This window comes from Mustelus asterias, unplaced genomic scaffold (assembly GCF_964213995.1).
Source record: "Mustelus asterias unplaced genomic scaffold, sMusAst1.hap1.1 HAP1_SCAFFOLD_285, whole genome shotgun sequence".
Lineage (NCBI taxonomy): Eukaryota > Metazoa > Chordata > Chondrichthyes > Carcharhiniformes > Triakidae > Mustelus > Mustelus asterias.
The window spans coordinates 62,181-87,765 of NW_027590250.1; the positions used below are offsets into that span (position 1 = coordinate 62,181).

The window sequence follows — 25,585 nt, forward strand, 5'->3', positions numbered from 1 at the left end:
CTCTGCTAAATTTGGCACAAGCCCCCAGCTGTTAGCCAGGAAATCTTTGCAGGATTGTCTTGGGAACAGTGTGCTGTTGTCATTTCTGGAACCTCGGTCAATGTGGGCTGATCTGTGTAGTTTTTTCATTGACTTTTCTGTAGCAATTTGTCACAACTGAATGGCTTGCTCAGGATAGAGAGCTCTGAATCTATGATATTATCTCTGTTCTCCAGAACAAGTAACCATATTCTGTCTATTATTGCAGTGCTGTTAATAAAGTCAGTAAAAGACAATCTGTTGTTGGGAGTTTGATTATCTGACGTCTGAAACCACAAGATTCAATATTTAGAGTCAACAATATAAACAAGGAAACACATTGGGCCCAATACTCCAGCTGGATATTCACAGGGTGAAGTCTGTTATCTAACACCTCGAGAGGACAGAACAGAGAAAGATCCCAAAATGTAAGAAATCCTCCAATTATTTGTGAATATCTTTCAAATGCTGACAGGTTCCAACTCCCAGTTTCCATTACATTGAATCAATGAAAGATGGAATATAGACAGTTGGACTGAAAGCAGTGCGGGGCCCACTTGTACTGAGACACCAAGTCCAAGGACCATTTACACAGAAACACAAAATCCAGGGACCACTTACACCGAGACACCAAATCCAGGGGAGCATTTGCACTTTGAAGTTGATTTATCGGGTAGAGGTTGTTTGCAATAAATCTCCAATTTTCAATTAAGATTTATCTATCTCGCCAGAATGAACATTTTAATTGGTAAAATCAGAAGATTTATTAACCATTAAAAGGTTAAAAAGTTAGAAAGATAAAAAACAAAGTTCGAATGAACAGTAATTGGCAGAAAGGAGAAAGCTTATCCTTTACAATGAAACAGACTTCTCAAAACTTTCCTCGGTTGATCAGGCCAAAGACGTAAAATGATAATCAGACAAGGTGGATAACATGTTAACAGAGTGGCGACTCAAAACCTTTATTTTTACCCCTTCAACTCTCATTTGCTCAAATTAGCCTCAGTGTTGAACTATATTTGAGTAACTTGAACTATATTTGAGTAATGGGCGGCACGGTAGCACAGCGGTTAGCACTGCTGCTTCACAGCTCCAGGGTCCTGGGTTCGATTCCCGGCTCGGGTCACTGTCTGTGTGGAGTTTGCACATTCTCCTCGTGTCTGCGTGGGTTTCCTCCGGGTGCTCCGGTTTCCTCCCACAGTCCAAAGATGTGCGGGTTAGGTTGATTGGCCAGGTTAAAAATTGCCCCTTAGAGTCCTGAGATGCGTAGGTTAGAGGGATTAGCGGGTAAATATGTGGGGGTGGGGCCTGGGTGGGATTGTGGTCGGTGCAGACTCGATGGGCCGAATGGCCTCCTTCTGCACTGTGGGGTTTCTATGAACTTAACTGTCTGATTGGCCCCTGACACCTACTAGCATCTCCTGATGTCTTAGTACAATAAATGAGACAGCTCGAGTAAGGTCCCATTCATTCCCCAACTTAAAATAACTTGTCAAAGTCATAAATGTTTTGTGAGCTCGACCTTATCTTTCTAGATTGACTGGAAAACATAATTTGACAGTTCTCATGATTTACGACCAGTGTACTTAAAATCATATTATTTATAATAATAAAAAATTACAACCTTTGTGTTCCAGGTTATATTACCAGCCTGACAAGTACAACTATTGTTTAATTGCTTATTCTTCAATTGTCTCAGAATTAAGGTTCTTCACTTCACTAATATGAGGATGTTAAACCAAGGGCCCCATCTGCTCTGTCAGGCGGAGATGAAAGATCACATGGCTTCTATTTGGAAGGAGGGCAGGGAGCTCACCCTGGTGAGATCAATATTACCCCTCTCCCAATCTCACTGCAAACAGATCACTGCTCATTGTCACATTGCTGTTTGTGGAGGTTGACTGCGCACAGAGATGTCCTGAGGTTGTGAAAGGTGCTATATGAATGCAAGTTCTGTCAGCTCCAGCCCAGTTACTGTACTTAGCAGTAACATCATCAACACTTCCCCAGTGTCATGATGAACAAGGTTCAGTCCTGAATCTGATTAACAGCAGAATCAGAGCAGTGCAGTCAATTGTGAACTCTCTGGTGTTTCACCAAGTTGGATGATTGATTAAATCCCTTCCGACACATGGAGCAAGTGAAGGGTTTCTCCCCAGTGTGAACTCGCTGGTGTGTCAGCAGCGCAGATGATTTGGTAAATCTCTTCCCGCACTCGGAGCAGGTGAACGGCCTCTCCCCAGTGTGAATGCGCTGGTGTGTCAGCAGATGGGATGATCGTGCAAATCCCTTTTCACACTCAGAACAGGTGAACGGCCTCACCTCAGTGTGAATTTGTTGGTGTGTCAGCAGGTTGGAGGACTGAGCGAATCCCTTCCCACACTTGCAGCAGATGAATGGCTTCTCCCCAGTGTGAGTGCGCTGGTGTGCAGTGAGATGAGATGCTTGCTTGAACCCAGTCCCACAGTGAGAGCACCTGAATGGTTTCTCATCAGTGTGAACACGTTGATGGTACTGCAGATCCCCAGAACCTTTGAAATACTTCTCACACTCTGGACATTTGAAAGGTCTCTTGTCAGTGTGAACTCGTTGGTGTGTCTGAAGGTGGGGAGATGTCCTGAACCTCTTCCCACACAGTGAGCAGCTGAACGGTGCATACCCAGTGTGAATGCGCTGGTGCTCCCTCAGTGCGTGTGGGTTTTTAAAGCTCTTCTCACAGTCGGAGCATTTAAACTCTCTCTTGTCTTCGTGAACCTGCTGGTGTTTCAGCAGGTGGGATGAGAGAGTGAATCCTTTCCCACACACAGAACAGGTGAACGGCCTCTCCCCGGTGTGAAGTCGCTGGTGTCTCTGAAGGCAAATTAATTGAATGAATCGCTTCCCACAATTGGAGCAGGTGAATGGTCTCTCCCCGGTGTGTCTGCGTCGATGAGTTTCCAGCTCAGATGGGGATCTGAATCCCCTCCCACATTCCCCACATTTCCATGGTTTCTCCCTGGCGTGAACGGTTCTTTTTGCTTCCATTTTCAAAGGCCGATGATATTCAAGTCCTGATGAATCGAGTGACTCTGGCAGATTGTGATGTGGTGATTGGTTTGACTTTCCTGCCTGCGAAACTTTCCAATACTCTGTGAAATTGATTCAAAACAGAAAAAAGGGAGTGAGAGAGAACCCACAAAAACACAAAGGCAGATTGTGAAATTGAGTTGAATGAATCTGGTAACTTGTGGGGCCGGCACGAGGAAAATATGACCATGAAAGCTGCTAAATTGTTATAAAAAAACCAACTGATTCACTAATATCCTTCAGGGAAGTGAACCTTTCACATAGTCTGGATCTCGAGAGAAGAGAGACAGAGAGCTGGGAGCAGAATGAGTGAAGGTGATGGATTGTATATATCTAAACCTCTGCCAGAACTTTGAGAGAATTTCCCCGACTCTCAGCCTCTGGCACCTCAAAGAGTCAGGTCGGCAAGTGTATGTGGACAGCATCAACTCCAAGTTCCCATTCAGGTCACACACCATCCTGACTTGTCTGACATCCAGCACTGGATTAACAAAAATTTCCTCTATTTAAATATTGGGAAGATGAAGACCCGACTACAAACTCTACTCCATACCCACTGACTCCATCCCTCTCCCTGACAACAGTCTGAGGCTGAACCAGACTCTTTGCAACAATCGAAAATTATTTCACTAAAATAAAAGCAAAAATTAAAATAAAAACAGAAGATGCTGCATAAACTCAGCAGGTCTGGCAGCATCTGTGGAGAAAGAAACAGAGTTAATGTTCTGAGTCCCTATAACTCTTCTTCAGAGCTGCCAGCTGAGTTTCTGACCATTTATCTCTGCCACCTCCAAGAATGAGTTTCTATCTCATAGAAACCCTACAGTGCCGAAGGAGGCCATTTCACCCATCAAGTCTGCACTGACAACAATCCCACCTCAGCCCATCCCCGTAACCCCACATATTTACCCCACTGATCCCTCTAACCTACGCACCCCAGGACACTAAAGGGCAATTTAGCATGGAAAATCAACCTAATCCACACCTCTGGACTGTGGGAGGAAACCGGAGCACCCGGGGGAAACCCATGCAGACACAGGGAGAACTTGCAAATTCCACACAGACAGTCACCCAAGTCGGGAACTGAACCCAGGTCCCTAGAGCTGTGAGGCAACAGCGCTAACCACTGTGCCACCTTAAATCTAATTCCCATCACTCGACTTGGTCCAAATACATGTCCTGAAACTCTCGTTCATTCATTTATAACCTCTAGACTTGACAATTATTCACATCCTGACCAGCCTCCATTCAACCTGTGATAAACTTGAGTTTATCCAAATCTCTGCAATATCTCAATGACTCACTGACTTACACAGGCTCCTGTTTGAGCAGCAACTCAGTTCAAAATTCTCATCTTTCTTTTCAAATCCCTCCATGACATTGCTTTTCCCAATTTCCAGTCACACACACGTTTGAATCTTTTCCACAGACATACGTTCATTTAGGTTTTGATGAATATAGTGACTCTGTCAGATTTTGTTCTACTGACTCCATCTACATTTCCCACTGCCTCAGAAAAGCAGCCAGCATAATCAAGGCCCCCACGTACCTGGACATACTCTCTTCCATCTTCTTCTGTCAGGAAAAAGATACAAAAAGTCAGATCATGTACCAACTGACTCAAGAACAGCTTTTTCCCTGCTGCCATCAGATATTGAATGGGATATTAAGTTGATCTTTCTCTACACCGTTGCTACAACTGTAACACTACATTCTGCACCCTCTTCTTTCCTTCTCCCTATGTACTCTATGAACGGTATGTTTTGCTCATATAGCACAAGAAAAAATAGTTTCCACTGTATCCCAGTACATGTGACAATAATAAATCCAATTAAATCAAAATCATGCCATGTTGCGCATTGCCAGTTGCTGTTATCTGTTCCTCGATTTGAGGATGATGTCTACTCAGCGTTGAGAGTTTCTGCCACGGGTCTTCATGAGACTGAAATGAACCACAGATCTTTGGGCATACGGGGCAAGACCTCTGAATAGCACGGTAGCACAGTGCCAGGGACCCGGGTTCAATTCCTGGCTTGGGTCATTGTCTATGTGGAGATTACACGAGGTGTACAAAATTATGAAGGGTATAGATAGGGTGAACAGTGGGAAGCTTTTTCCCAGGTCGGAGGTGACGATCACGAGGGGTCACAGGCTCAAGGTGAGAGGGGCGAAGTATAACTCAGATATCAGAGGGACGTTTTTTACACAGAGGGTGGTGGGGGCCTGGAATGCGCTGCCAAGTAGGGTGGTGGAGGCAGGCACGCTGACATCGTTTAAGACTTACCTGGATAGTCACATGAGCAGCCTGGGAATGGAGGGACACAAACGATTGGTCTAGTTGGACCAAGGAGCGGCGCAGGCTTGGAGGGCCGAAGGGCCTGTTTCCTGTGCTGTACTGTTCTTTGTTCTTTGTTCTCCCCGCATCTCCGTAGGTTTCCCCTGGGTGCTCCAGTTTCCTCCCACATTCTGAAAGACGTGCTGGTTAGGGTGCATTGACCTGAACAGGTGTCAGAGTGTGGCGACTAGGGGAATTTCACAGTAACTTCATTGCAGTGTTAATATAAGCCTTGCTTGTGACTAATGGATAAGCATTAAAATTTAAAATAGTTAGTGGGATCCGGAGAGCAGAATTTGCTTCCTTTCCTTGTTATGTTGCCACTTTGCCTGATCAATTAAACATCTGGCTCTGTGTAAACCAGGGTCAGATTACCCGGGGCAGAGGGTTGATGCAGTTTGATGGACAAGTTGTCTCCATTCTGAACAATGGGGAACAAGCTCCTCCCACTCATTGACACCTTTGCCCCTTACAAAGATGGCGGAACGCATGAGCCCCCAATAAAGATGGCGGTCGTTAACCTGAGCCGAACACTGGACTTTGCGGCCCCGCTCGGCGCGAAACAGAAAGTCCTTTTTTGGAAGTTGGGCCTGAACAACATGTTTACAAACACACTTCACCCACCCGCCAGATCCACCGTCCCCGCGTTCCGCAATTTTCCTTGTACCGTTTGTGGATTCGAATAAAAACTGTCTGTCTGTCGCCATTACTGCGCTACTGCGCATGCTTAAGATCCCACCCCCTCATTCACTCCGATTGGTTGGAGGACCAGCCGCTCCTGCTCGGTCCTCCAGGCCCGCCCCCTTTTCCTATTGGCCCAGAGCTGCCGTCAATCAGTCCCCGGGCATTGTGACGTTGGGCATGCGCAGTGCGGCTCATGTCCAGGGACAGGCGCTTGTTTGTCTGATCGTCAGGCGGGAAGGAGGTGGATAAGCGGAGGCAGCGTTAGGGGCAGTGGGTGGGAGGGGAGGCTCCACACACCCAGTGGAGGCTTCAACACCCTCAATAAGGAACTAGCGGCACCGCCTCAACACCCAACACAACGGCAGCTGCAGCGCTTTCTCCCGGGGCCAGGCCCCACTGGACAAATGTGGCTTCAGGAAGGAAATGCAGCAATGGGTTTGTGAATGAGAATCATCTTTCACTCACTTTACTGACCCTGGAGCAGGAGGAGAGAATGGGGGGGGGGGGATTTCTAGCCTGCACTCACACTGATGGATTTTGGAACCTCCTTTGACAGGGAGTTCAAAGGGGAGGATTTACACTCAGAAAACCGAAATCTAACAAGACATCAAGATCTGAGAGAGTCACTTGATCAATCAGAACCTGGATATTACGGACCCTTGAGTGGAACCATTCAGCTCTGGGTCATTCCTATTCTCCATTGGGGTGCACTACACCAGTAATCCAGAGGACCAGAATAATGTTCCAGGGATAATGGTTAAAAACATACCAGGATAGCTGGTGGAATTTAAATTCAGTTAATAATCTGGAATTCAATACGAGTCTCAGTATTGGTAATTGTGAAGCCATTGTGATGAGTTGAGGGAAAGTGCGTGGAATTGGAATTTGCAGCTTTGGGAAATAAGAGAGAAATAAGTATTCCCCACGAACTAGAATTATCTGTTCTGAATTTGTGTCCTGGACTGACCTGTATGAACTGGATTTACAGAGTTACAAGTAGAGAATTGACAGACAGGAAACTCAAATCAAGCTTCACTTCAAGATCTGACAATGACTCAATTCATCAGGATCTGAATACCATCGGCTTCTGAATGTGGAAGGAGAAATGTTTGTGTGTTCTGTCTGTGGGGGAAAAAATCAAACATCAGTGTAACTGGAAAAGCACCAAGCTGCCCCCGCCACACACACACACACACAGAGTGTTCCAGTGCAGGGACTGTGGGAAAGAATTCAATTACCCATTGTGTGGAAATTCATCGACGCACTCACACTGGGGAAAGACTGTTCACCTGCACCATGTGTGGGATGGGATTTTCTCATTTATCCAATCTGTAGACACTAGCGTCGTCACACCGATGTGAGATCTTTAAATTTTATAACTCTGAGAATAGCTTTGAAAGCAATAATATTCTGCAGGAACACCAGCGCACTCATGCTGGAGTGAAGCCATTCACTTGCCCAATGTGTGGGAAGAGATTCATTCATTAACCAGTGAGTTCTCATTGGTGAGAGACCATTCACGTGCCCTGTACATGGGAAAGGGTGTACTCAGTCATCTCATGTTTAAAGTTTATCTATTAGTCACAAGTAAGGCTTACATTAACATTGCAATGGAGTTACTGTGAAATCTGAGACACTAGTTAGATCACGGGTGACTGTAGATATTTTACTGGGGAATAGAAGGAAAGGATTTGCAGACAGGAAATTATCTGCTGAGTTTACAGTCACTTAATTCATCAGGACTTGAATTTGAATGTGGAAGGAGAGATGTTTGTTCTGTTTGTTGGAAAAGATTTCAAACATCAGTGTGACTGGAAAAGTACCAGACACACACACACACCCGAGTGAGAGTGTTCCAGTGAACTGACTGTGGAAAGAGTTTTAACCATTTACACAGCCTGAAAAAACATCACATCATTCACAGCGAGGAGAAACCATACACGTGTTCTGTGTGTGGACGAGGCTTCAACTGATTATCCAACCTGGAGAGACACAAGGACACCTGCATCATGGAGAAACAGTTGAAATGTGGGGACTGTGGAAAGGGATTCAGTTACCCTTCTGAACTGGAAACTCATCAACGCAGTCACACTGGGGAGAGGCCGTTCACTTGTTCTGAATGTGGGAAGGGATTCACTCGACTAACCCACCTCACTGCACACCAACTTGTTCACACTGACATGAGACCTTTTAAATGTTCTGACTGTGAGAAGAGTTTTAAAACCAAATACAATCTTTTGGCACACCATCGAGTTCACACTGGGGAGAGATGGTTCGCCTGTGCTGAGTGCGGGAAGGGATTCACTCAGTTATCCAGCCTGCAGGCACACCGGCGAATTCACACTGGAGAGAAACCATTCATGTGCACTGAGTGTGGGAAGAGATTCACTCAGTTATCCCACCTTCTGACACACCGGCGAGTTCACACTGGAGAGAAACCATTCACCTGTCCTGAGTGCGGGACGGCATTCGCTCAGTTATGCAAAATGTTGGATCACCAGCGAGTTCACACTGGGGAGAGACCATTCACCTGCTCTGTGTGTGGGAAGGGATTCACTCAGTCATCCACCTTGCTGAGACACAAGCACATTCACACTGGTGTGAGACCATTCACCTGCTCCGAGTGTGGGAAGGGATTCACCCAGTCTGCCCAACTCACTTCACACCAACGTGTTCACTCTGACACGAGACCTTTTAAATGTTCAGACTGTGAGAAGAGCTTCAAAGGCAAAATGGATCTGCTGATTCACCAGCGAGTTCACACTGGAGAGAGACCGTTTATCTGCTGTGTGTGTGGGAAGCGATTCACTCAGCATTCCCTCCGGCTGAAACACCAGCACAGTCACACCAGGGAGACGTTATTCATCTGCTCAGTGTGTGGGAAAGGATTCACCCGTGCGAACACCCTGCAGAAACACCAGCGAGTTCACAAATGATTACAGGAGTTGGTTTCTGCTGTTATTGCTGCTGTTAATCACAAGACTGAACCATGCTCATTCTGACAGTTAGAGTTTGTTTCGGTTGAAGTTAATAATCCTTGTAACTGCACTGGAGTTTAAGATTCTGGATATAGATTATATCAACTTTGTGTCAATCACACATGTTTGCGTCCTTGATTTCTCGAGGGTAAGAGGAGACTGATTGATGTCCTGTTGCCGACTGTTCCATTGTTGGTTCTTTTCTGATGTTTTGGAAAATGTGGTAAACGAAAGAGTAAGGAATGAGAGAAAGGTAAGAATTTGGGAAATGATAAACAGACTGTGACAGGAAGATAATGAAAGAGCAAATTATAGATTACATCAGTAGGTGTGGTTAGACGCTACAAAAATATTAAAGGGACAAAACTAAAGGCTCTGCATCTAAACACACGTAGCTTTTGAAACACAACTGATGAACTGACAGCAGCACAAATATAAGGAAAGAATTATGAGTTGATCGCCATTCGAGAGAGACATAGAGTGGGGCCTGAATTTGTTCCTATTCATTCATGGGATGTAGGAGTCGCCGGCTCACCCAGCATTTATTGACCACCGGTAATTGCCCTTGAGAAGTCAGTGGTGAGCTAAATATGTGTATGTGACATTTAGGAGGGACAGGAGTCTGGGAAAAGGTGGAAGGGTGTCTCTGTTGATTATTGGCAGTATTAGCACATTAGAGAGGGATACCTAAGGTCAGAAACCAGGATGATGGAGTGGTTTGGTTTGAGATGGGGAAATGGTCAAGGCAAAATTCACTTGTGGGAGTGAGTGATGGACAGGCTTTCTAATTGTAACGACACGGTAGGACAGAGTACAAAGGAAAAGGTAATGGCAGTTTGTGGTAAAGCTACGGCAATAATCAAGAGGGATTTTAATCTATTTATAAACTGGGAAAGTCAGCTGGACAAAGGTCATGTAGATGAGGAGTTCATAGAATGTTTTGGGGATAGTTTCTGGGAAGAGTACGTTTGAAAGCAGGCTTCACTCGCACTGGTATTATACAACAAGACGGGATTAATTGATGACTTCACAGTGAAAGCATCTCTAAGTAGCAGTGATCTTAATATGAATCGCTGGCTATGGGCCAGGTGGATGGTAGATGTGATTAGATGGGAGTTCAGGTGTTTCTTGTGTATTGGTGCAGACTCGATGGGCTGAAGGGCCTCTTCTGCACTCTAAGATTCTATGAATGTATTGGAAAGGAGGTAACGCTGCTTAAAGAGTTAAAGGTCTGATCCAAGAACCATCTTGTGTTTACAAGTTGAGCTCTATTCGTGGAAATACTGAGTGCCCCTAGGGCAGGATTTTGGGAAGTTACTGTTAGTTCAGGAACCTCAGGAACATTCACACTTTTACCTGGGGTGATCCCCCAATTGAGGTGGTGAAACTTCCTCGTGTATTTTACAGGTAAATCTTTTTCTTTTAAATAAACAATGTTATTATTTGCCATTTTAGAGTCCTGTCTTGCCTGATGGTAAACTCTCTTTTGAACTGAAGTGTTTTAGAGTCAGTCTGGAACTGAGTAATTAGGCTCATGCAACCAAGTTAAACTGAATCTAAGTTTTAATTCTCTGCCCTTTAAACTTGACAGAGAATCTCGAGATGATGCAAGAAAGTTCACAAGAATTATACCAGAACTGAGAGTGTTTTCAAGTTAACGGAGAGATTAAACAGGTTGGGGATGTTTTCATAGAATCATCGATACCAACAGTGCAGAAGGAGTCCCATTGAGTCTGCACCGACTGTCCGATGATGCGTCTACCTCATGCCCTATCCCCGTAACCCCATTTATTCACCCTGCTACTCCCCTAATCTACACATCTTTGGACACTAAGGGGCAATTCACTATGGCCAATTCAACTAACCTACACATCTTTGGACTGTGGAAGAAAATTGGAGACCTGGAGGAAACCCACACAGACAAGAGACAAACGTGCATATCCCACAGACAGTCACCCAAGGCCTGGGTTCCTGGTGCTGTGAGGCAGCCATGCTAGCCACTGTGCCACCATGCTGCCCTATTCTCTGGAAAAGCCAAGGCTGAGTGCTGACCTGATAGAGATTATGAATGGATGCGACAGGGTTGAAGTTATCAAGTCATCACTGTCAGTGCAGGATAAAAATTCAGAACTGACAATTCTGATTATCATTCGGCACGTTTCTCCCACCCAAACTATAAATCTCTGTCCCTCACACACACCTTCCTCTCTGTTGATTCTTCCACTAATTCATCTTTTTCTATTCCTCCTGCTTTTTTTTTCAATTCCCTTCCCTGCTGCCATCAGATTTTTGAATGGACCTACCAGACATTAAATTAATCTTTCTCAAAACCCCAGCAATGACTGTAACATTACATTCTGCACCCTCTCCTTTCCTTCTCCCCTATGTACTCTGAATGGTGTTTTTTGTCAGTATAGCGCGCAAGGAACAATACTTTTCACGATCCTAATACATGTGACAATAATAAATCAAATCAATTCTTCTCCACCTTATGTGCTAATTCTCAGTTTAAATTTCAGACTATCTCTTGCCCTCCCTAGTTTGTTACCCAAAAATGTCAATCTATCTGCCTGAACGTGAACTGTTTTGCTAAGTGGGCGTCAATATATAAGCTCGTGACTACCCACTTGTGCCTTGTGTCAGGGTGCAGTCACCGCCACCTTTTATCCCAATCCCAGGAGTTTGGAGACTGTGGTCTGGTACAGTAATGGCGGCTGCATCGCCCACAATGCCCCACGTTGGGGAAGTCGCTCTATCGACCGGGCGGCTCGAATCTGCGCAGGTCCAAGTGATCAATCTGCGCACGCGCGGAAATGTTTCTGAACTTTGCTGAGGTGTTGACCAATGGAAGGGCTTGGAGGACCGACAGGCCAGTGGTCATCCAGCCAACTAGAGCGCGCGCTTTGTGACAATGAGGATTGAGTTTCAGACAGACTGAAACTTCCTCCTGTCGCCAACATCTGTGAGTAAAACAATTTCTTTTCAACCCCCTTTCCATTTATTTTCTCATTCTGGGGGAAATTGGGGACTTGCAGCAACTGAAGTGAATCCAGGGAGGGTGCAGACTCTGGAAAGGTTGGCCCAGGTCTCTCTCTCTTAAAGATAATGACATTCTTTAACTCCCTCAGCTTGACACATTTATTTGTCTGGCTAAAACGGTGACCTCTTTCCCAATGTTCACAATTGAAGGCTGGTTTCCCCAGGAGATGGTTGACATTTCAGTGGACAATATAGTAAGGTATGGCAGGTATGGGTATGTTTGGTGTAATCTGGTGTAAATTTATGATTCTTTGTTGGACAGTAATTTTATAAGGACCGAGTTATGTCTAATTTTGCTATTAGATGCATATTAGATATATTATTTATGGTTCTGTGATAAATTTCATTTATTGTTATTTCAAGTTTGTAATACAGCACTGTCGTGACATACCTTTCCAGTCATTGATCCATTACAGCACAGAATATGTCCATTCGAGTCTGTGCTGACTCTCTGTAGAGCAATCCAGTCAGTCCCATTCTCCCTCTGTACCCCTGTATCTCACAAGATTATTTCCTCCAATTGTCCAGCCAGTTCAGTTTGAAATCTTGGATCATCTCTAATTCCACCATTCTCAGAAGCAGCGAGTTTGTGTTTGTGAACACTCAGCACCTCAATGAAGTTCTTAATGACCTGGTCGTGAATCTTTTTTGATTTGATTTGATTTATTATTGTCACATGTCTTAGTATACAGTGAGAAGTATTGCTTCTTGCGCACTATACATAGCATACCATTCATAGAGAAGGAAAGGAGAGAGTGCAGAGTGTAGTGTTACAGTCATAGCTAGGGTTTAGAGAAAGATCAACTTAATGCAAGGTTGGTCCATTCAAAAGTCTGTTGACAGCAGGGAAGAAGCTGTTCTTGAATCATTTGGTACGTGACCTCAGACTTTTGTATCTTTTTCCTGACGGAAGCTGGAAGAGGGAATGTCCGGGATGCGTGAGGTCCTTAATTATGCTGGCTGCTTTGCTGAGGCGGCGGGAAGTGTAGACAGAGTTAATGAATGGGAGACTGGGTTGCGTGATGGATTGGACTACATTCCCGACCTCTCTGATCAAGTCCTCTCTGACAATCTCTGATCAAGTAATACAGCAGTGTTTATTAAACATATGTTTTCCTCCAGAATCTGTACCTCTGTGTTTGTATTTAGTCTGGCAGTCTGCATCAAGGTTTTCAGGTCTCCAGGTCAGGAAGCAGTGAGCATGGGTCTGTCAGTCAGCATGAATCAGCATCTTCAGGAGAATTGGGAGGGTGTATATCAGGTACGGCAGAGTGAGAGTAGGGGGAATGTGTGCGATTGAGATTTGCAGCTTTTGGTAAACAAGAGGGGAAACAATATTTAACTGAAAGTGGAATTGTGAATTCTGAATTTCTCTCCTGTATTGACAGGGATGACTTTTGTAAATTCCTTTTACAGATTTTGAGAAGGAGAAGATTTGCAGACAGAAATCTCAAAACCAAATGTCACGTCAAGACCTGACATTTCACTCTATTCAAAAGGACCCGAATATCATCAGTCTTTCAGTCTAGAATTGAGTTGAAGCATGTACTTGAAGAGGACATTGCTTGGATCATTATATGAGTGTGTATGAAGAAAGCATGTATAAAGAAATGGTGTTCTGTCTGCTTCAGAAGGTTCTAAACAGCAGTGTGACTGGAAAAGCATCGAGACACACATATCCGAGTGAGAGTGTTCCAGTGACCTGACTGCGGAAAGAGCTTTAACCAGTTACACAGCCTGAAAATCCATCACACCATTCGCAGTGAGGAGAAACCATACACGTACATAGAACATTACAGCGCAGTACAGGCCCTTCAGCCCTCGATGTTGCGCCGACCTGTGAAACCAATCTAAAGCCCATCTAACCTACACAATCCAATATCATCCATATGTTTATCCAATGACCGTTTAAATGCCCTTAATGTTGGCGAGTCCACTACTGCTGCAGGCAGGGCATTCCACGCCCTTACTATTCTGAGTGAAGAACCTACTGATGCACTATCAATCGAGCCGAGACTAGTTGTGAGCAAGACAAATAGGCTTTTATTGGCAAGAACTTGGAGCCATCCCTGTCGGTGATCTGGTCTGAACTGAGAGCAAGGGGGGTGGAGCCACCGCCTTTATACCCAGACCAGGGGGAGGAGACTTGGGCGGAACCAACAAGGATGTGCCACATATACAGGTACTGAGAAATACTAACTACGGTGGTTAACCACTACAGATAACATATAACAGTGGTTTACCACACCTACCTCTGACATCTCTCCTATATCTATCACCCCTCAATTTAAAGCTATGTCCCCTCGTGCTAGCTATCACCATCTGAGGAAAAAGGCTCTCACTGTCCACCCTATCTAATCCTCTGATCATCTTGTATGCCTCTATTAAGTCACCTCTTAACCTTCTTCTTTCAAATGAAAACAACCTCAAGTCCCTCAGCCTTTCCTCATGAGACCTTCCCACCATACCAGGCAACATCCTGGTAAATCTCCTCTGCACCCTTTCCAATGCTTCCACATCCTTCCTATAATGTGGCGACCAGAACTGTATGCAATACTCCAAGTGCGGCTGCACCAGAGTTTTGTACAGCTGCAACATGACCTCCTGACTCCAAAACTCAATCCCTCTACTAATAAAAGCTAACACTCCATACGCCTTCTTAACAACCCGATCAACCTGGGTGCCAACTTTCAGGAATCTATGCACATGGACACCGAGATCTCTCTGTTCATCCACACTACCAAGTATCTTACCATTAGCCCAGTACTCTGTAATCCTGTTACTCCTTCCAAAGTGAATCACCTCACACTTTTCCACATTGAACTACATTTGCCACCTCTCAGCCCAGCTCTGCAGCTTATCTATATCTCTCTGTACCCTGCAACAACCTTCCGCACTGTCCACAACTCCACTGACTTTAGTGTCATCCGCAAATTTACTAACTCATCCTTCTACGCCCTCATCCAGGTCATTTATAGAAATGACAAACAGCAGTGGCCCCAAAATAGATCCTTGAGGTACACCACTAGTAACTGAACTCCAAGATGAACATTTCCCATCAACCACCACCCTCTGTCTTCTTACAGCTCGCCATTTCCTGATCCAAACCGCTAAATCACCCTCAATCCCATGCGTCCGCATTTTCTGCAATCGCTTACCGTGGGGAACCTTATCAAACGCTTTACTGAAATCCATATACACCACATCAACTGCTTTACCCTCATCCACCTCTTTGGTCACCTTCTCAAAGAACTCAATAAGGTTTGTGAGGCACGACCTACCCTTCATAAAACCGTATTGACTATCCCTAATCAAATTATTCCTTTCTAGATGATTATAAATCCTTTCTCTTCTAATCCTTTCCAAAACTTTGCCCACAACAGAAGTAAGGCTCACTGGTCTATAATTACCAGGTTTGTCTCTACTCCCCTTCTTGAACGAGGGGACAACATTTGTTATCCTCCAGTCTTCTGGCACTATTCCTGTAGACAATGACGACATAAAGATCAAAGCCAAAGGCTCTGCAATCTCCTCCCTAGCCTCCCAGAGAATCCTAGGATAAATCCCCTCCGACCCAGGGGACTTATCTATTTTCACACTTTCCAGAATTGCTAACACCTCCTCCTTATTAACCTCAATCCCGTCTAGTCCAATAGCCTGTATCTCAGTATCCTCCTCGACAACAGTCTTTTTCCTGCGTGAATACTGACGGAAAATATTCATTTTGCACCTCTCCTATCTCTTCAGACTCCACACACAACTTCCCACTACTGTCCTTGATTGGCCCGAATCTTACCCTAGTTATTCTTTTATTCCTGACATCCCTATATACGTGTTGTGTGTGTGTGGACGAGGCTTCAGTTGATCATCAATCTTGGAGATTCACAAGGACAGCAACACTATGGAGAAACCGTGGAAATCTTGGATAACTGAATGAATCCTTTCTCACATTCAGCTAGGTCATAGGTTCAAGGTGAAGGGGGAGAGGTTTAACACGGATATCAGACGGACATATTTTACACAGAGGGTGGTGGGGGCCTGGAATGCGCTGCCAGGCAAGGTGGTGGAGGCGGACACACTGGGAACGTTTAAGACTTATCTAGACAGCCATATGAACGGAGTGGGAATGGAGGGATACAAAAGAATGGTCTAGTTTGGACCAGGGAGCGGCGCGGGCTTGGAGGGCCGAAGGGCCTGTTCCTGTGCTGTATTGTTCTTTGTTCTTTGTTCAAGCGCAGGTGAATGGTCTCTCCCTGGTGTGAACTTACTGGTGTGTCCACAGGGTAGATGAATCTTTGAATCTCTCCTCACACTCAGTGCAGGTGAATGTCCTCACCCCACTATGACCTCGCTTGTGTGTCTGCAGGTGTGATGACTGAGTGAATCTCTTCCCACACTCAAAGCAGGTAAAAGGTCTTTTCCCAGTGTGGATGTGTCGGTGAATTTCCAGTTGAGATGGGGCTTTGAATCCCTTCCCACAATTCCAACATTCTGTAATCCTTCAGTTTTTCCTCATGCCATTCAGAATGAATTTTATTAACTCTTTTAGAGGGATATCAACAACTTCCTCATCTTTGATCTTTATTTTATGAATACATTGAATCTTCTGCACAATTTAAAAACCACATCATTTTGAGGTTTTAAATGATCAACTGTGAACAGTTGATTTGATTGAACTCCTGCTGTTATATCCTATATTATCTCAGCACTGACAAGCACATTTAATTCAATGTTTAGTGTTAATAACCCTTCAAATTCACTATGAGGCCTTAAGTCCTTTGTCTATTACTGGGGTGGATACATCAGCATTTTTATTTGAATCAATTCTTTAACTGGAATACAAATCGTTGAGGAGTTTTTACTCATGGATAACGTCTGAACAATGGTACACTGTTTCTGGTTGTGGTTTATCAGGCTGATTCCTGGGATGGCAGGTCTGTCATATGAGGAGAGATTAAGTCGGTTAGGATGATATTCATTGGGGTTTAGAAAAGTGAAAGGGGATCTCATAGAAACGTATAAAATTCGAACAGGATTAGACAGGGTAGATTCAGGAAGAATGTTCCGGATGGTGGGGGAGTCCAGAACTGGACTGAGGTGAAGAGAAACATCTTCACCCAGAGGGTGGTGAATCTGTGGAATTCATTACCATAGAAAGTAGTTGAGGCCAAAACATTGCGTGATTTCAAGAAGAAATTAGATATAGCTCTTGGGGCTAAAGGGAGCAAGGGATATGGGGGGAAGGCAGGATCAGGATATTGAAATTGATGATCAGCTATGATCAAAATGAATAGTGGAGCAGGCTCGATGGGCCGAATGGCCTACTCCTCTTTCTATTTTCTCTGTTTCTAACCGCTATACTGTGAACTACGTCATTTCCCAGTATAAAATCTACATGACTAATGGGTAACTTGGAAACAACACGAACAATAACAGATTCCTTTACCAAAGAGTCAGTGCAGATTTGATGGGCCAAAAGGCCTCCTTCTGCACCATAGGGATTCGATGGTTCAACTCATAATTTCAATTCACTCCAAACAATTACAGACACACACCTCCCATCAACATCCTGTATGAATAAACATGTTTCAGTCCTGGATGCGATTAGCAGCAGGAACAACAACAGAATCCAACTCATGCAATCACTTGTGAACTCGCCTGTGTCTCAGCAGGAGGGAGGACCAAGTAAATCTCTGCCCACAAACAGAGCAGGTGAATGGCCTCTCCCTGGTGTGAATGCGCTGGTGCTCCTGCAGGATAGATAATCTGCTGAATCCCTTCCCACATGCAGAGCAGGTGAACGGTGTCTCTCCAGTGTGAATTCGCTGGTGTATCAGCAGGTTGGATGACTGTGTGAATCTCTTCCCACACTCAAAGCAGGTGAATGACTTCTCTCCAGTGTGAACTCGCTCGTGTATTAGCAGGTTGGATGACTGAGTGAATCCCTTCCCACACTTGGAGCAAGTAAATGGTCTCTCCCTGGTGTGAACTCGATGGTGTGTCAGCAAGTTGGTTGACTGAATGAATCCTTTCCCACACACAGAGCAGATGAATGGCCTCTCTCCAGTGTGAACTCGCAGGTGTGACTGCAGTGTGGATGACTTGCTAAATCCCTGCCCACACGTGGAACAGGTGAATGGTCTCTCCCCAGTGTGAACCCGTTGATGAGTTTCCAGGTCAGACGGGCAACGGAATCCCTTCCCACAGTCCCCACATTTCCATCTTTTCTCCATGGTGCCAGTATCCTTGTGTCTCTCCGGGTTGGACAATCGGTTCAAGATTCACCTGCAGTTTCACCTCACTTTGAGTGGTGTGATATTTTTTCAAGCTGTGTAACTGGTTAAAGCTCTTTCCACAGTCAGTTCAATGGAACACTCTCACTCAGGTGTGTGCATGTGTCTCGGTCCTTTTCCAGTCACACTGATGTTTGAAATCTTTTCCCACAGACAGAACAGAGAAATATTTCTCCTCCCACATTCAAAGGTTGACAGTGTTCGTGTGCTGATAAATTGAGCAACTGTGAAATATTAGTAAGAATTTTGATTTGAGTTTCCTGTCTGTAAAACTTCCACTTCAAATATTCTGCAAAAGAAGTTTACAAAACCACTGTCAGTATAGGAAAAAAAATCAAAACACACAATTCTAATTTCTCTGGAACATTTTTTCCTCTCTTGTTCCCCCAAATCTGTAAATCCCCGTCCCACACACTCTCCCTCCTCCCTGGGCTGAAATCCAAACCCATCTCACCATCTCTTCCCCCACTCCCAGTTTTCTCCCTCCCTCTCCTCTGTCTGGGTTCAGTTCTCCAGCTCCTGTCTGCAGACTGACAATAAAACCAATGGGTCTGATTGGGGGTGTTGGGGCCTCCAGAGGGTGTTTGTGAATCCTCCCCGCCCACCTCCCAGGGTTTCCTTCCTTCCCAGAGATCAGAGTCCTCATTGATTTGAGGCCAAAGTGTAACCTGTTATTTATTGTCCCCCTCCCCCATCCTCTGATGTGAACCATCCTCCAGTGGCTGAGCCAGGATGGGGCCGTTAACCTGGGCCTGTTCCCGGGAGGGAGGGAGGGAGAAGCCCCGCAGCTGCAAACCAGGGAGCTGACAATGATTCTGAAGGGTTTGCGGATCCACAAAGTGTTTCCAAATCCTCCCAGCCACCGCCTAACGCTGACTCCGCTTCTCCGGGACAAACAAGCGCCAAGGACAGCAATGACACTGCGCATGCTCCACATCACAATGCCCGGGCACTGACTGACGGCAGCTCCGGACCAATCGGACGAAGGGGCGGGGCTGGAGGACCGAGCGGGAGCGGCTGGTCCTCCAACCAATCAGAGTGAATGAGGGGCGGAGCTGGAGGACCAGCACTCAGATAAAACCTGGTGGGGGCGGAGTCAACATCGCAGCGGCGGAGCCGGCGGTTGGAGATTGGGGAGGATCCGCAAACCCTTCAGAATCATTGTCAGCTCCCTGGTTTGCAGCTGCGGGGCTTCTCCCTCCCTCCCGGGAACAGGCCCAGGTTAACGGCCCCATCCTGGTTTGGGAGCTGGAGCATGCGCAGTGCCTGCGGCAGACGGTAAGGAGCTCGAGCGAGCGGGTTTTAAATGGGGATTTTTATCGAGTCAGAGGTTTACAGCCTGGAAACAGGTCCTTCGGCCCAACTTGTCCATGCTGCACTTTTTAAAACCCCTAAGCTAGTCCCAATTGCCCGTATTTGGCCCATATCCCTCTGTACCCATTGTACCCATGTAACTGTCTAAATGCTTTTTAAAAGATAAATTTGTACCGGCCTCTACTACTACCTCTGGCAGCTTGATCCAGACACTCACCACCCTCTGTGTGAACAAATTGTCCCTCTGGACACTTTTGAATCTCTCCCTTCAACTTAAACCTGTGCCCTCTAGTTTTAGACTCTACCTTTGGGAAAAGATATTGACTATCTGGCTGATCTATGCCCCTCGTTATTTTATAGACCTCTATAAGGTCACCCCTCAGCCTCCTATGCTCCAGAGAAAAAAGTCCTTTTATAAGGTAGGGCAGTTCATGTCATATACATGGATTTTAGTAAGGTGTTTGATAAGGTCCCCCATGGGTGGCTTATGATGAAAGTGAGGAGGTGTGGGATAGAGGGAAAGTTGGCCGATTGGATATGTAACTGGCTGTCTGATCGAAGACAGAGGGTGGTGGTGGATGGAAAATTTTCGGATTGGAGGCAGGTTGCTAGCGGAGTGCCACAGGGATCAGTGCTTGGTCTTCTGCCCTTTGTGATTTTTATTAATGACTTAGAGGAGGGGTCTGAAGGGTGGATCAGTAAATTTGCTGATGACACCAAGATTGGTGGAGTAGTGGATGAGGTGGAGGGCTGTTGTAGGCTGCAAAGAGACATAGATAGGATGCAAAGCTGGGCTGAAAAATGGCAAATGGAGTTTAACCCTGATAAATGTGAGGTGATTCATTTTGGTAGGACTAATTTAAATGTGGATTACAGGGTCAAAGGTAGGGTTCTGAAGACTGTGGAGGAACAGAGAGATCTTGGGGTCCATATCCACAGATCTCTGAAGGTTGCCACTCTAGTGGATAGAGCTGTGAAGAAGGCCTATAGTGTATGAGTTTTTATTAACAAGGGGTTGGAGTTTAAGAGCCGTGGGGTTATGCTGCAACTGTACAGGACCTTGGTGAGACCACATTTGGAATATTGTGTGCAGTTCTGGTCACCTCACTATAAGAAGGATGTGGAAGCGCTGGAAAGAGTGCAGAGGAGATTTACCAGGATGCTGCCTGGTTTGGAGGGTAGGTCTTATGAGGAAAGGTTGAGTGAGCTAGGCCTGTTCTCTCTGGAGCGGAGGAGGCTGAGGGGAGACTTAATAGAGGTTTATAAAATGATGAAGGGGATAGATATCGTGAATGTTCAAAGACTATTTCCTTGGGTGGATGGAGCTATTACAAGGGAGCATAACTATAGGGTTCATGGTGGGAGAAATAGGAAGGATATCAGAGGTAGGTTCTTTACACAGAGAGTGGTTGGGGTGTGGAATGGACTGCCTGCAGTGATAGTGGAGTCAGACACTTTAGGAACATTTAAGCGGTTATTGGATAGGCACATGGAGCACACCAGGATGATAGGGAGTGGGATAGCTTGATCTTGGTTTCAGATAAAGCTCGGCACAACATCGTGGGCCAGAGGGCCTGTTCTGTGCTGTACTGTTCTATGTTCAATCACCTTTGATGTGGCACCTCATCAAATGTCTTCTGGAAATCTAAGTACAGCGCATCCACCGGTTTCCCTTTATCCAATTCCCGATGGGGAATTTTAGAAAATTGAACAACACATCAACTATCTCACTCTGTTAAGACCCGAGAATGAAGCCCAGCAGGACCCGAGGACTCATCAGCCCACAGCTCCAACAGTTTGCTGAGGACCACTTCCCTGGTAATTGTGCTTTTTCAGAGTTCATCCCACACTTCTGTTTTCTGATTTCCAGCTGTTTCTGAGTTTTAACTGTATCCTCTATTGTGAACACCGAGGCAAAATACTTGTTCAATTCATCTCCCAGCTCCTTATTTTTCATTATCAATTCCTGGACTCACTTTCTATTAGACAGTCAAGAAATGAGGTGGAGCAAGTGACTGAAATGTCAGTCAGGGAGCACTATTGGGAGCACCAATAGTTTCAAAATAGTTCTGGAAAAAGATAGGACAGGTCCACAGGTCAAGGTCCTAAACTGGAGCAGGGCCACTTTTGTGGGCATTAGGCAGGATCTAGCAGATGTCGATTAGGTGAGTTTTGTTTGAAGGGAAAGGAATGACTGGCAAATGGGAGGTTTTAAAAGTGTGATATCAAGAATCCAGGGGCAGTATATTCCTGTTAAGATGCAGGGAAAGAATGGTAAATTTAGGGATCTCTGGCAGACAAGGGACATTGAGGCTCAGGTCAGGTAAAAGAAGGAAGCAGACATTGGGTTTAGGCAATCGGGGACAAGTGAATCACTCTGACTATAAAAAGTGTAAGAAAATACTGAAGAGGGAAATCAGGAGGACAAAAAGAGGGTATGATATGGATCTGGCAGGTAAGATTAAAGAAAATTCCAAGAGGTTCAATAGCTATATTAAGAGTAAAAGGGTGGCTAGAGAGAGAATAGATCCCCTTAAAAATCAGTATGGCCATCTGTGTGGAGCCACAGGAGATGGGTGAGATTTTTAATGAATACTTCTCCTCTGTGTTTACTGCGGAGAGCACCATGGGTGCTAAAGAAATAAGGGAAACAAGTGGTGATGTCTTGGGCACACGCATGTTATTTGGGAGGAGGTATCTGCAGCCTTATAAAAGCAAATTACTGCGGATGCTGGAATCTGAAACCGAGAGAAAATGCTGGAAAATCTCAGCAGGTCTGGCAGCATCTGTAAGGAGAGAAAAGAGCTGATGTTTCTTGTCTGGATGACCCTTTGTCAAAGCTCTGAAACATCAGTTCTTTTCTCTCCATACAAATGCTGCCAGACCTGCTGAGAATGGGGAGAGAGTGTGTGGGATGGAGATTTCCAGCTTTTGGGGAATGAGAGAGGAAAGAATGTTCCATAGAAATTGTCTGTTCTGAATTTCTATCCTGTACTGACACTGATGACTTTTGTAAACTCATTTTACAGGATATTGAAAGAGGAATCACAGGCCGAAATCTCAAACGTCACGTCTAGACGTGACAGTCATATTCCTTGGGACTTCAATATCATCGGACTTTGAATCCAGAAGGAGAAATGATTGTCCAGTCTGTCAATTTGAAAAGATTTGAAATGTCAGTGTGAGTGAAAAAGCATCAACACACTGCCACACTCGAGTGAGAGTGTTCCAATGCACTGACTAAAGAGCTTTAACCAGTTACACAGTCTGAACAAATATCACAACATTCACAGCGGGTAGAGACTGTAATCTTGTTCTGTGTGTGGATGAAGTTTCAACTAATTGTCCACCCAAGAGAGAGGCAAAGACACCTGCACCATGGAGAAACCATGGAAATGTGCGGACTGTGGGAAGGGATACAGAGCCCCATGTCTGCTGGAAGCTCATCGGCGCAGCCACACTGGGGAGAAGGTGTTCATCTGCTCTCGGTGTGAGAAGGGATTTAATCAGTTCTCCAGCTTACGGATTCACCAACGAGTTCACACTGGGGAGAGACCATTCACCTGCGCTCAATGTGGGAAGGGATTCACTCAGTCATCCCACCTGCAGTCACACCAGCGAGTTCACACTAGGGAGAGGCCGTTCACCTGCTCTGTGTGGGAAGGGATTCACTCGGTCATCCAGCCTGCAGACACACCAGCGAGTTCACACTGGAGAGAGGCCGTTCACCTGCTCTCAGTGTGGGAAGGGATTCACTCAGTTATCAAGCCTGCAGACACACCAGCGAGTTTACACTGGGGACAGGCCATACACCTGCCCTCAGTGTGGGAAGGGATTCACTCAGTTATCCACCCTGCGGGCACACCAGCGAATTCACACTGGGGAGAGGCCGTTCACTTGCTCTCAGTGTGGGAAGGGATTCACTCAGCCATCCGAGCTGCAGGCACACCAGCGAGTTCACACTGGGGAGAGGCCATACACCTGCTCTCAGTGTGGGAAGGGTTTCAGCGTTTCATCCCGGCTGCTGAGACACCAGCAAGTTCACAAGTGATTCCAGGGGTTGGATTCTGCTGTTATTGTTTCTGCTCTCAGTTGCATCCAGGACTGTATTTTGTTCATTCTCACAGTTGGTCAATGGGAAGGGTCAGAGGGTTTCTTTGTGCTGGACTGGCTGGTCTCAGCCTCCAGTGGGCTGATGCTCTTTGAGTCTTTTTGCGAATACCTGGTTTCAAATGTGACAAGGATCACAGAGTGACAGGGTGTGAGGAAGTTTAGAGATATTTAGAGGAAAACAGAGGTTGGCATTGCAAAGGTACATTTCTGAATGGAGGGCTGTGACAAGTGACATTCCTCAGCGATCAGTGCTGGGACTTTTGCTGTTTGTAACATATATAAATGATTTGGAGGAAAATGTAACTGGTTTGATTGGTAAGTTTGTGGACGACACAAAGATTGGTGGAATTGTGGATAGCGATGGGGACCGGCAGAGGATACAGCAGGATATAGATCAGTTGGAGACTTGGGCGGAGAGATGGCAGATGGAGTTTAATTCAGACAAATGTGAGGTAATGCATTTTGGAAGGTCGAATACAGATGGGAAATATACAGTTATCGGCAGAACCCTTAAGAGTATTCATAGGCAGAGGGATCTGGGTGTACAGGTACACAGGTCCATTGAAAGTGGCAATGAAGATGGAGAAGATAATCAAGAAGGCATACGGCATGCTTGCCTTCATCGGCCGGGGCATTGAGTTTAAAAATTGGCAAGTCAGGTTGCAGCTTTATGGAACCTTAGTTAGGCCGCACTTGGAATCTCGTGTTCAATTCCGGTCACCACACTACCAGAAGGATGTGGAGGCTTTGGAGAGGGTACGGAAAATATTTATCAGGATGTTGCCTGGTGTGGAGGGCATTAGCTATGAGGAGAGGTTGGAGAAACTTGGTTTGTTCTCACTGGAACGACGGAGGTTGAGGGGGGCGACCTGATAGAAGTCTACAAGATTGAGGGGCATGGACAGAGTGGATAATCAGAAGCTTTTTCCCAGGGTGGAAGAGTCAATTATGAGGGGCATAGGTTTAAGGTGCGAGGGGCAAGGTTTAAAGGAGATGTACAAGGCAGGTTTTTTTACACAGAGGGTGGTGGGTGCCTGGAACTCGTTGCCGGGGAAGGTAGTGGAAGCAGATACGATAGTGACTTTTAAGATGTGTCTTGACAAATATATGAATAGCATAGGAATAGAGGGATATGGTCCCCGGAAAGGTCGGGGGTTTTAGTTCAGACGGGCAGCATGGTTGCTGCAGGCTTGGAGGGCCAAAGGGCTTGTTTCTGTGTTGTAATTCTCTTTGTTCTTCATTCTGTTTGGAACATCCCCAATGCCCATCCAATTTCCTTTTTAATTGTTTATTGTCTCCACTTCCTCCACCCTCGTAGGCAGCGAGTTTCAGGTCATTACCATTCGCTGCATCAGAATATTCTTCCTCACATCTATCCCCCCCCACCCCCCCCTCCCACCCCCACTCCTCCCCTTGCATCTCTGACCCAAAACAAGAAATCTGTGTCCCCCCTCGTCCTTGTCCCATCAGCTAATGGGAACAGCTTTTCTTTGTCCACTTTATCTAAACCTGTCAGAATCTTGTCCACACCTCTATCAAATCTCCCCTCAACCTCCTTTGCTCCAAGGAAAACAACCCCAGCCTGACATCGACAATAAAGAACAAACTAACAGAATATGTTCCCCCTTTCCATTTCTTTTCTCATTCTGCTGGAAATTGGGGACTTGCAGCAACTGAAGGGAAAGGAAGTGAATCCAGTGCATACATTCCACACAGTTTTAGTCCAGTCATATGGACATTTATCT

The 25,585-nt window shown here is 45.6% G+C and overlaps 1 protein-coding gene across 1 annotated transcript in view; it reads right to left on the reverse strand.

The window, feature by feature from the left end:
• Positions 1–25,585, reverse strand: part of LOC144486078 (uncharacterized) — a 142,004-nt gene that overhangs the window by 20,334 nt on the left and 96,085 nt on the right. The window contains exon 12 of the mRNA XM_078204191.1: positions 17,767–18,342. Within this exon, the coding sequence (XP_078060317.1) occupies positions 17,767–18,342 (576 nt within the window). The remainder of the gene's footprint in view (positions 1–17,766; positions 18,343–25,585) is intronic.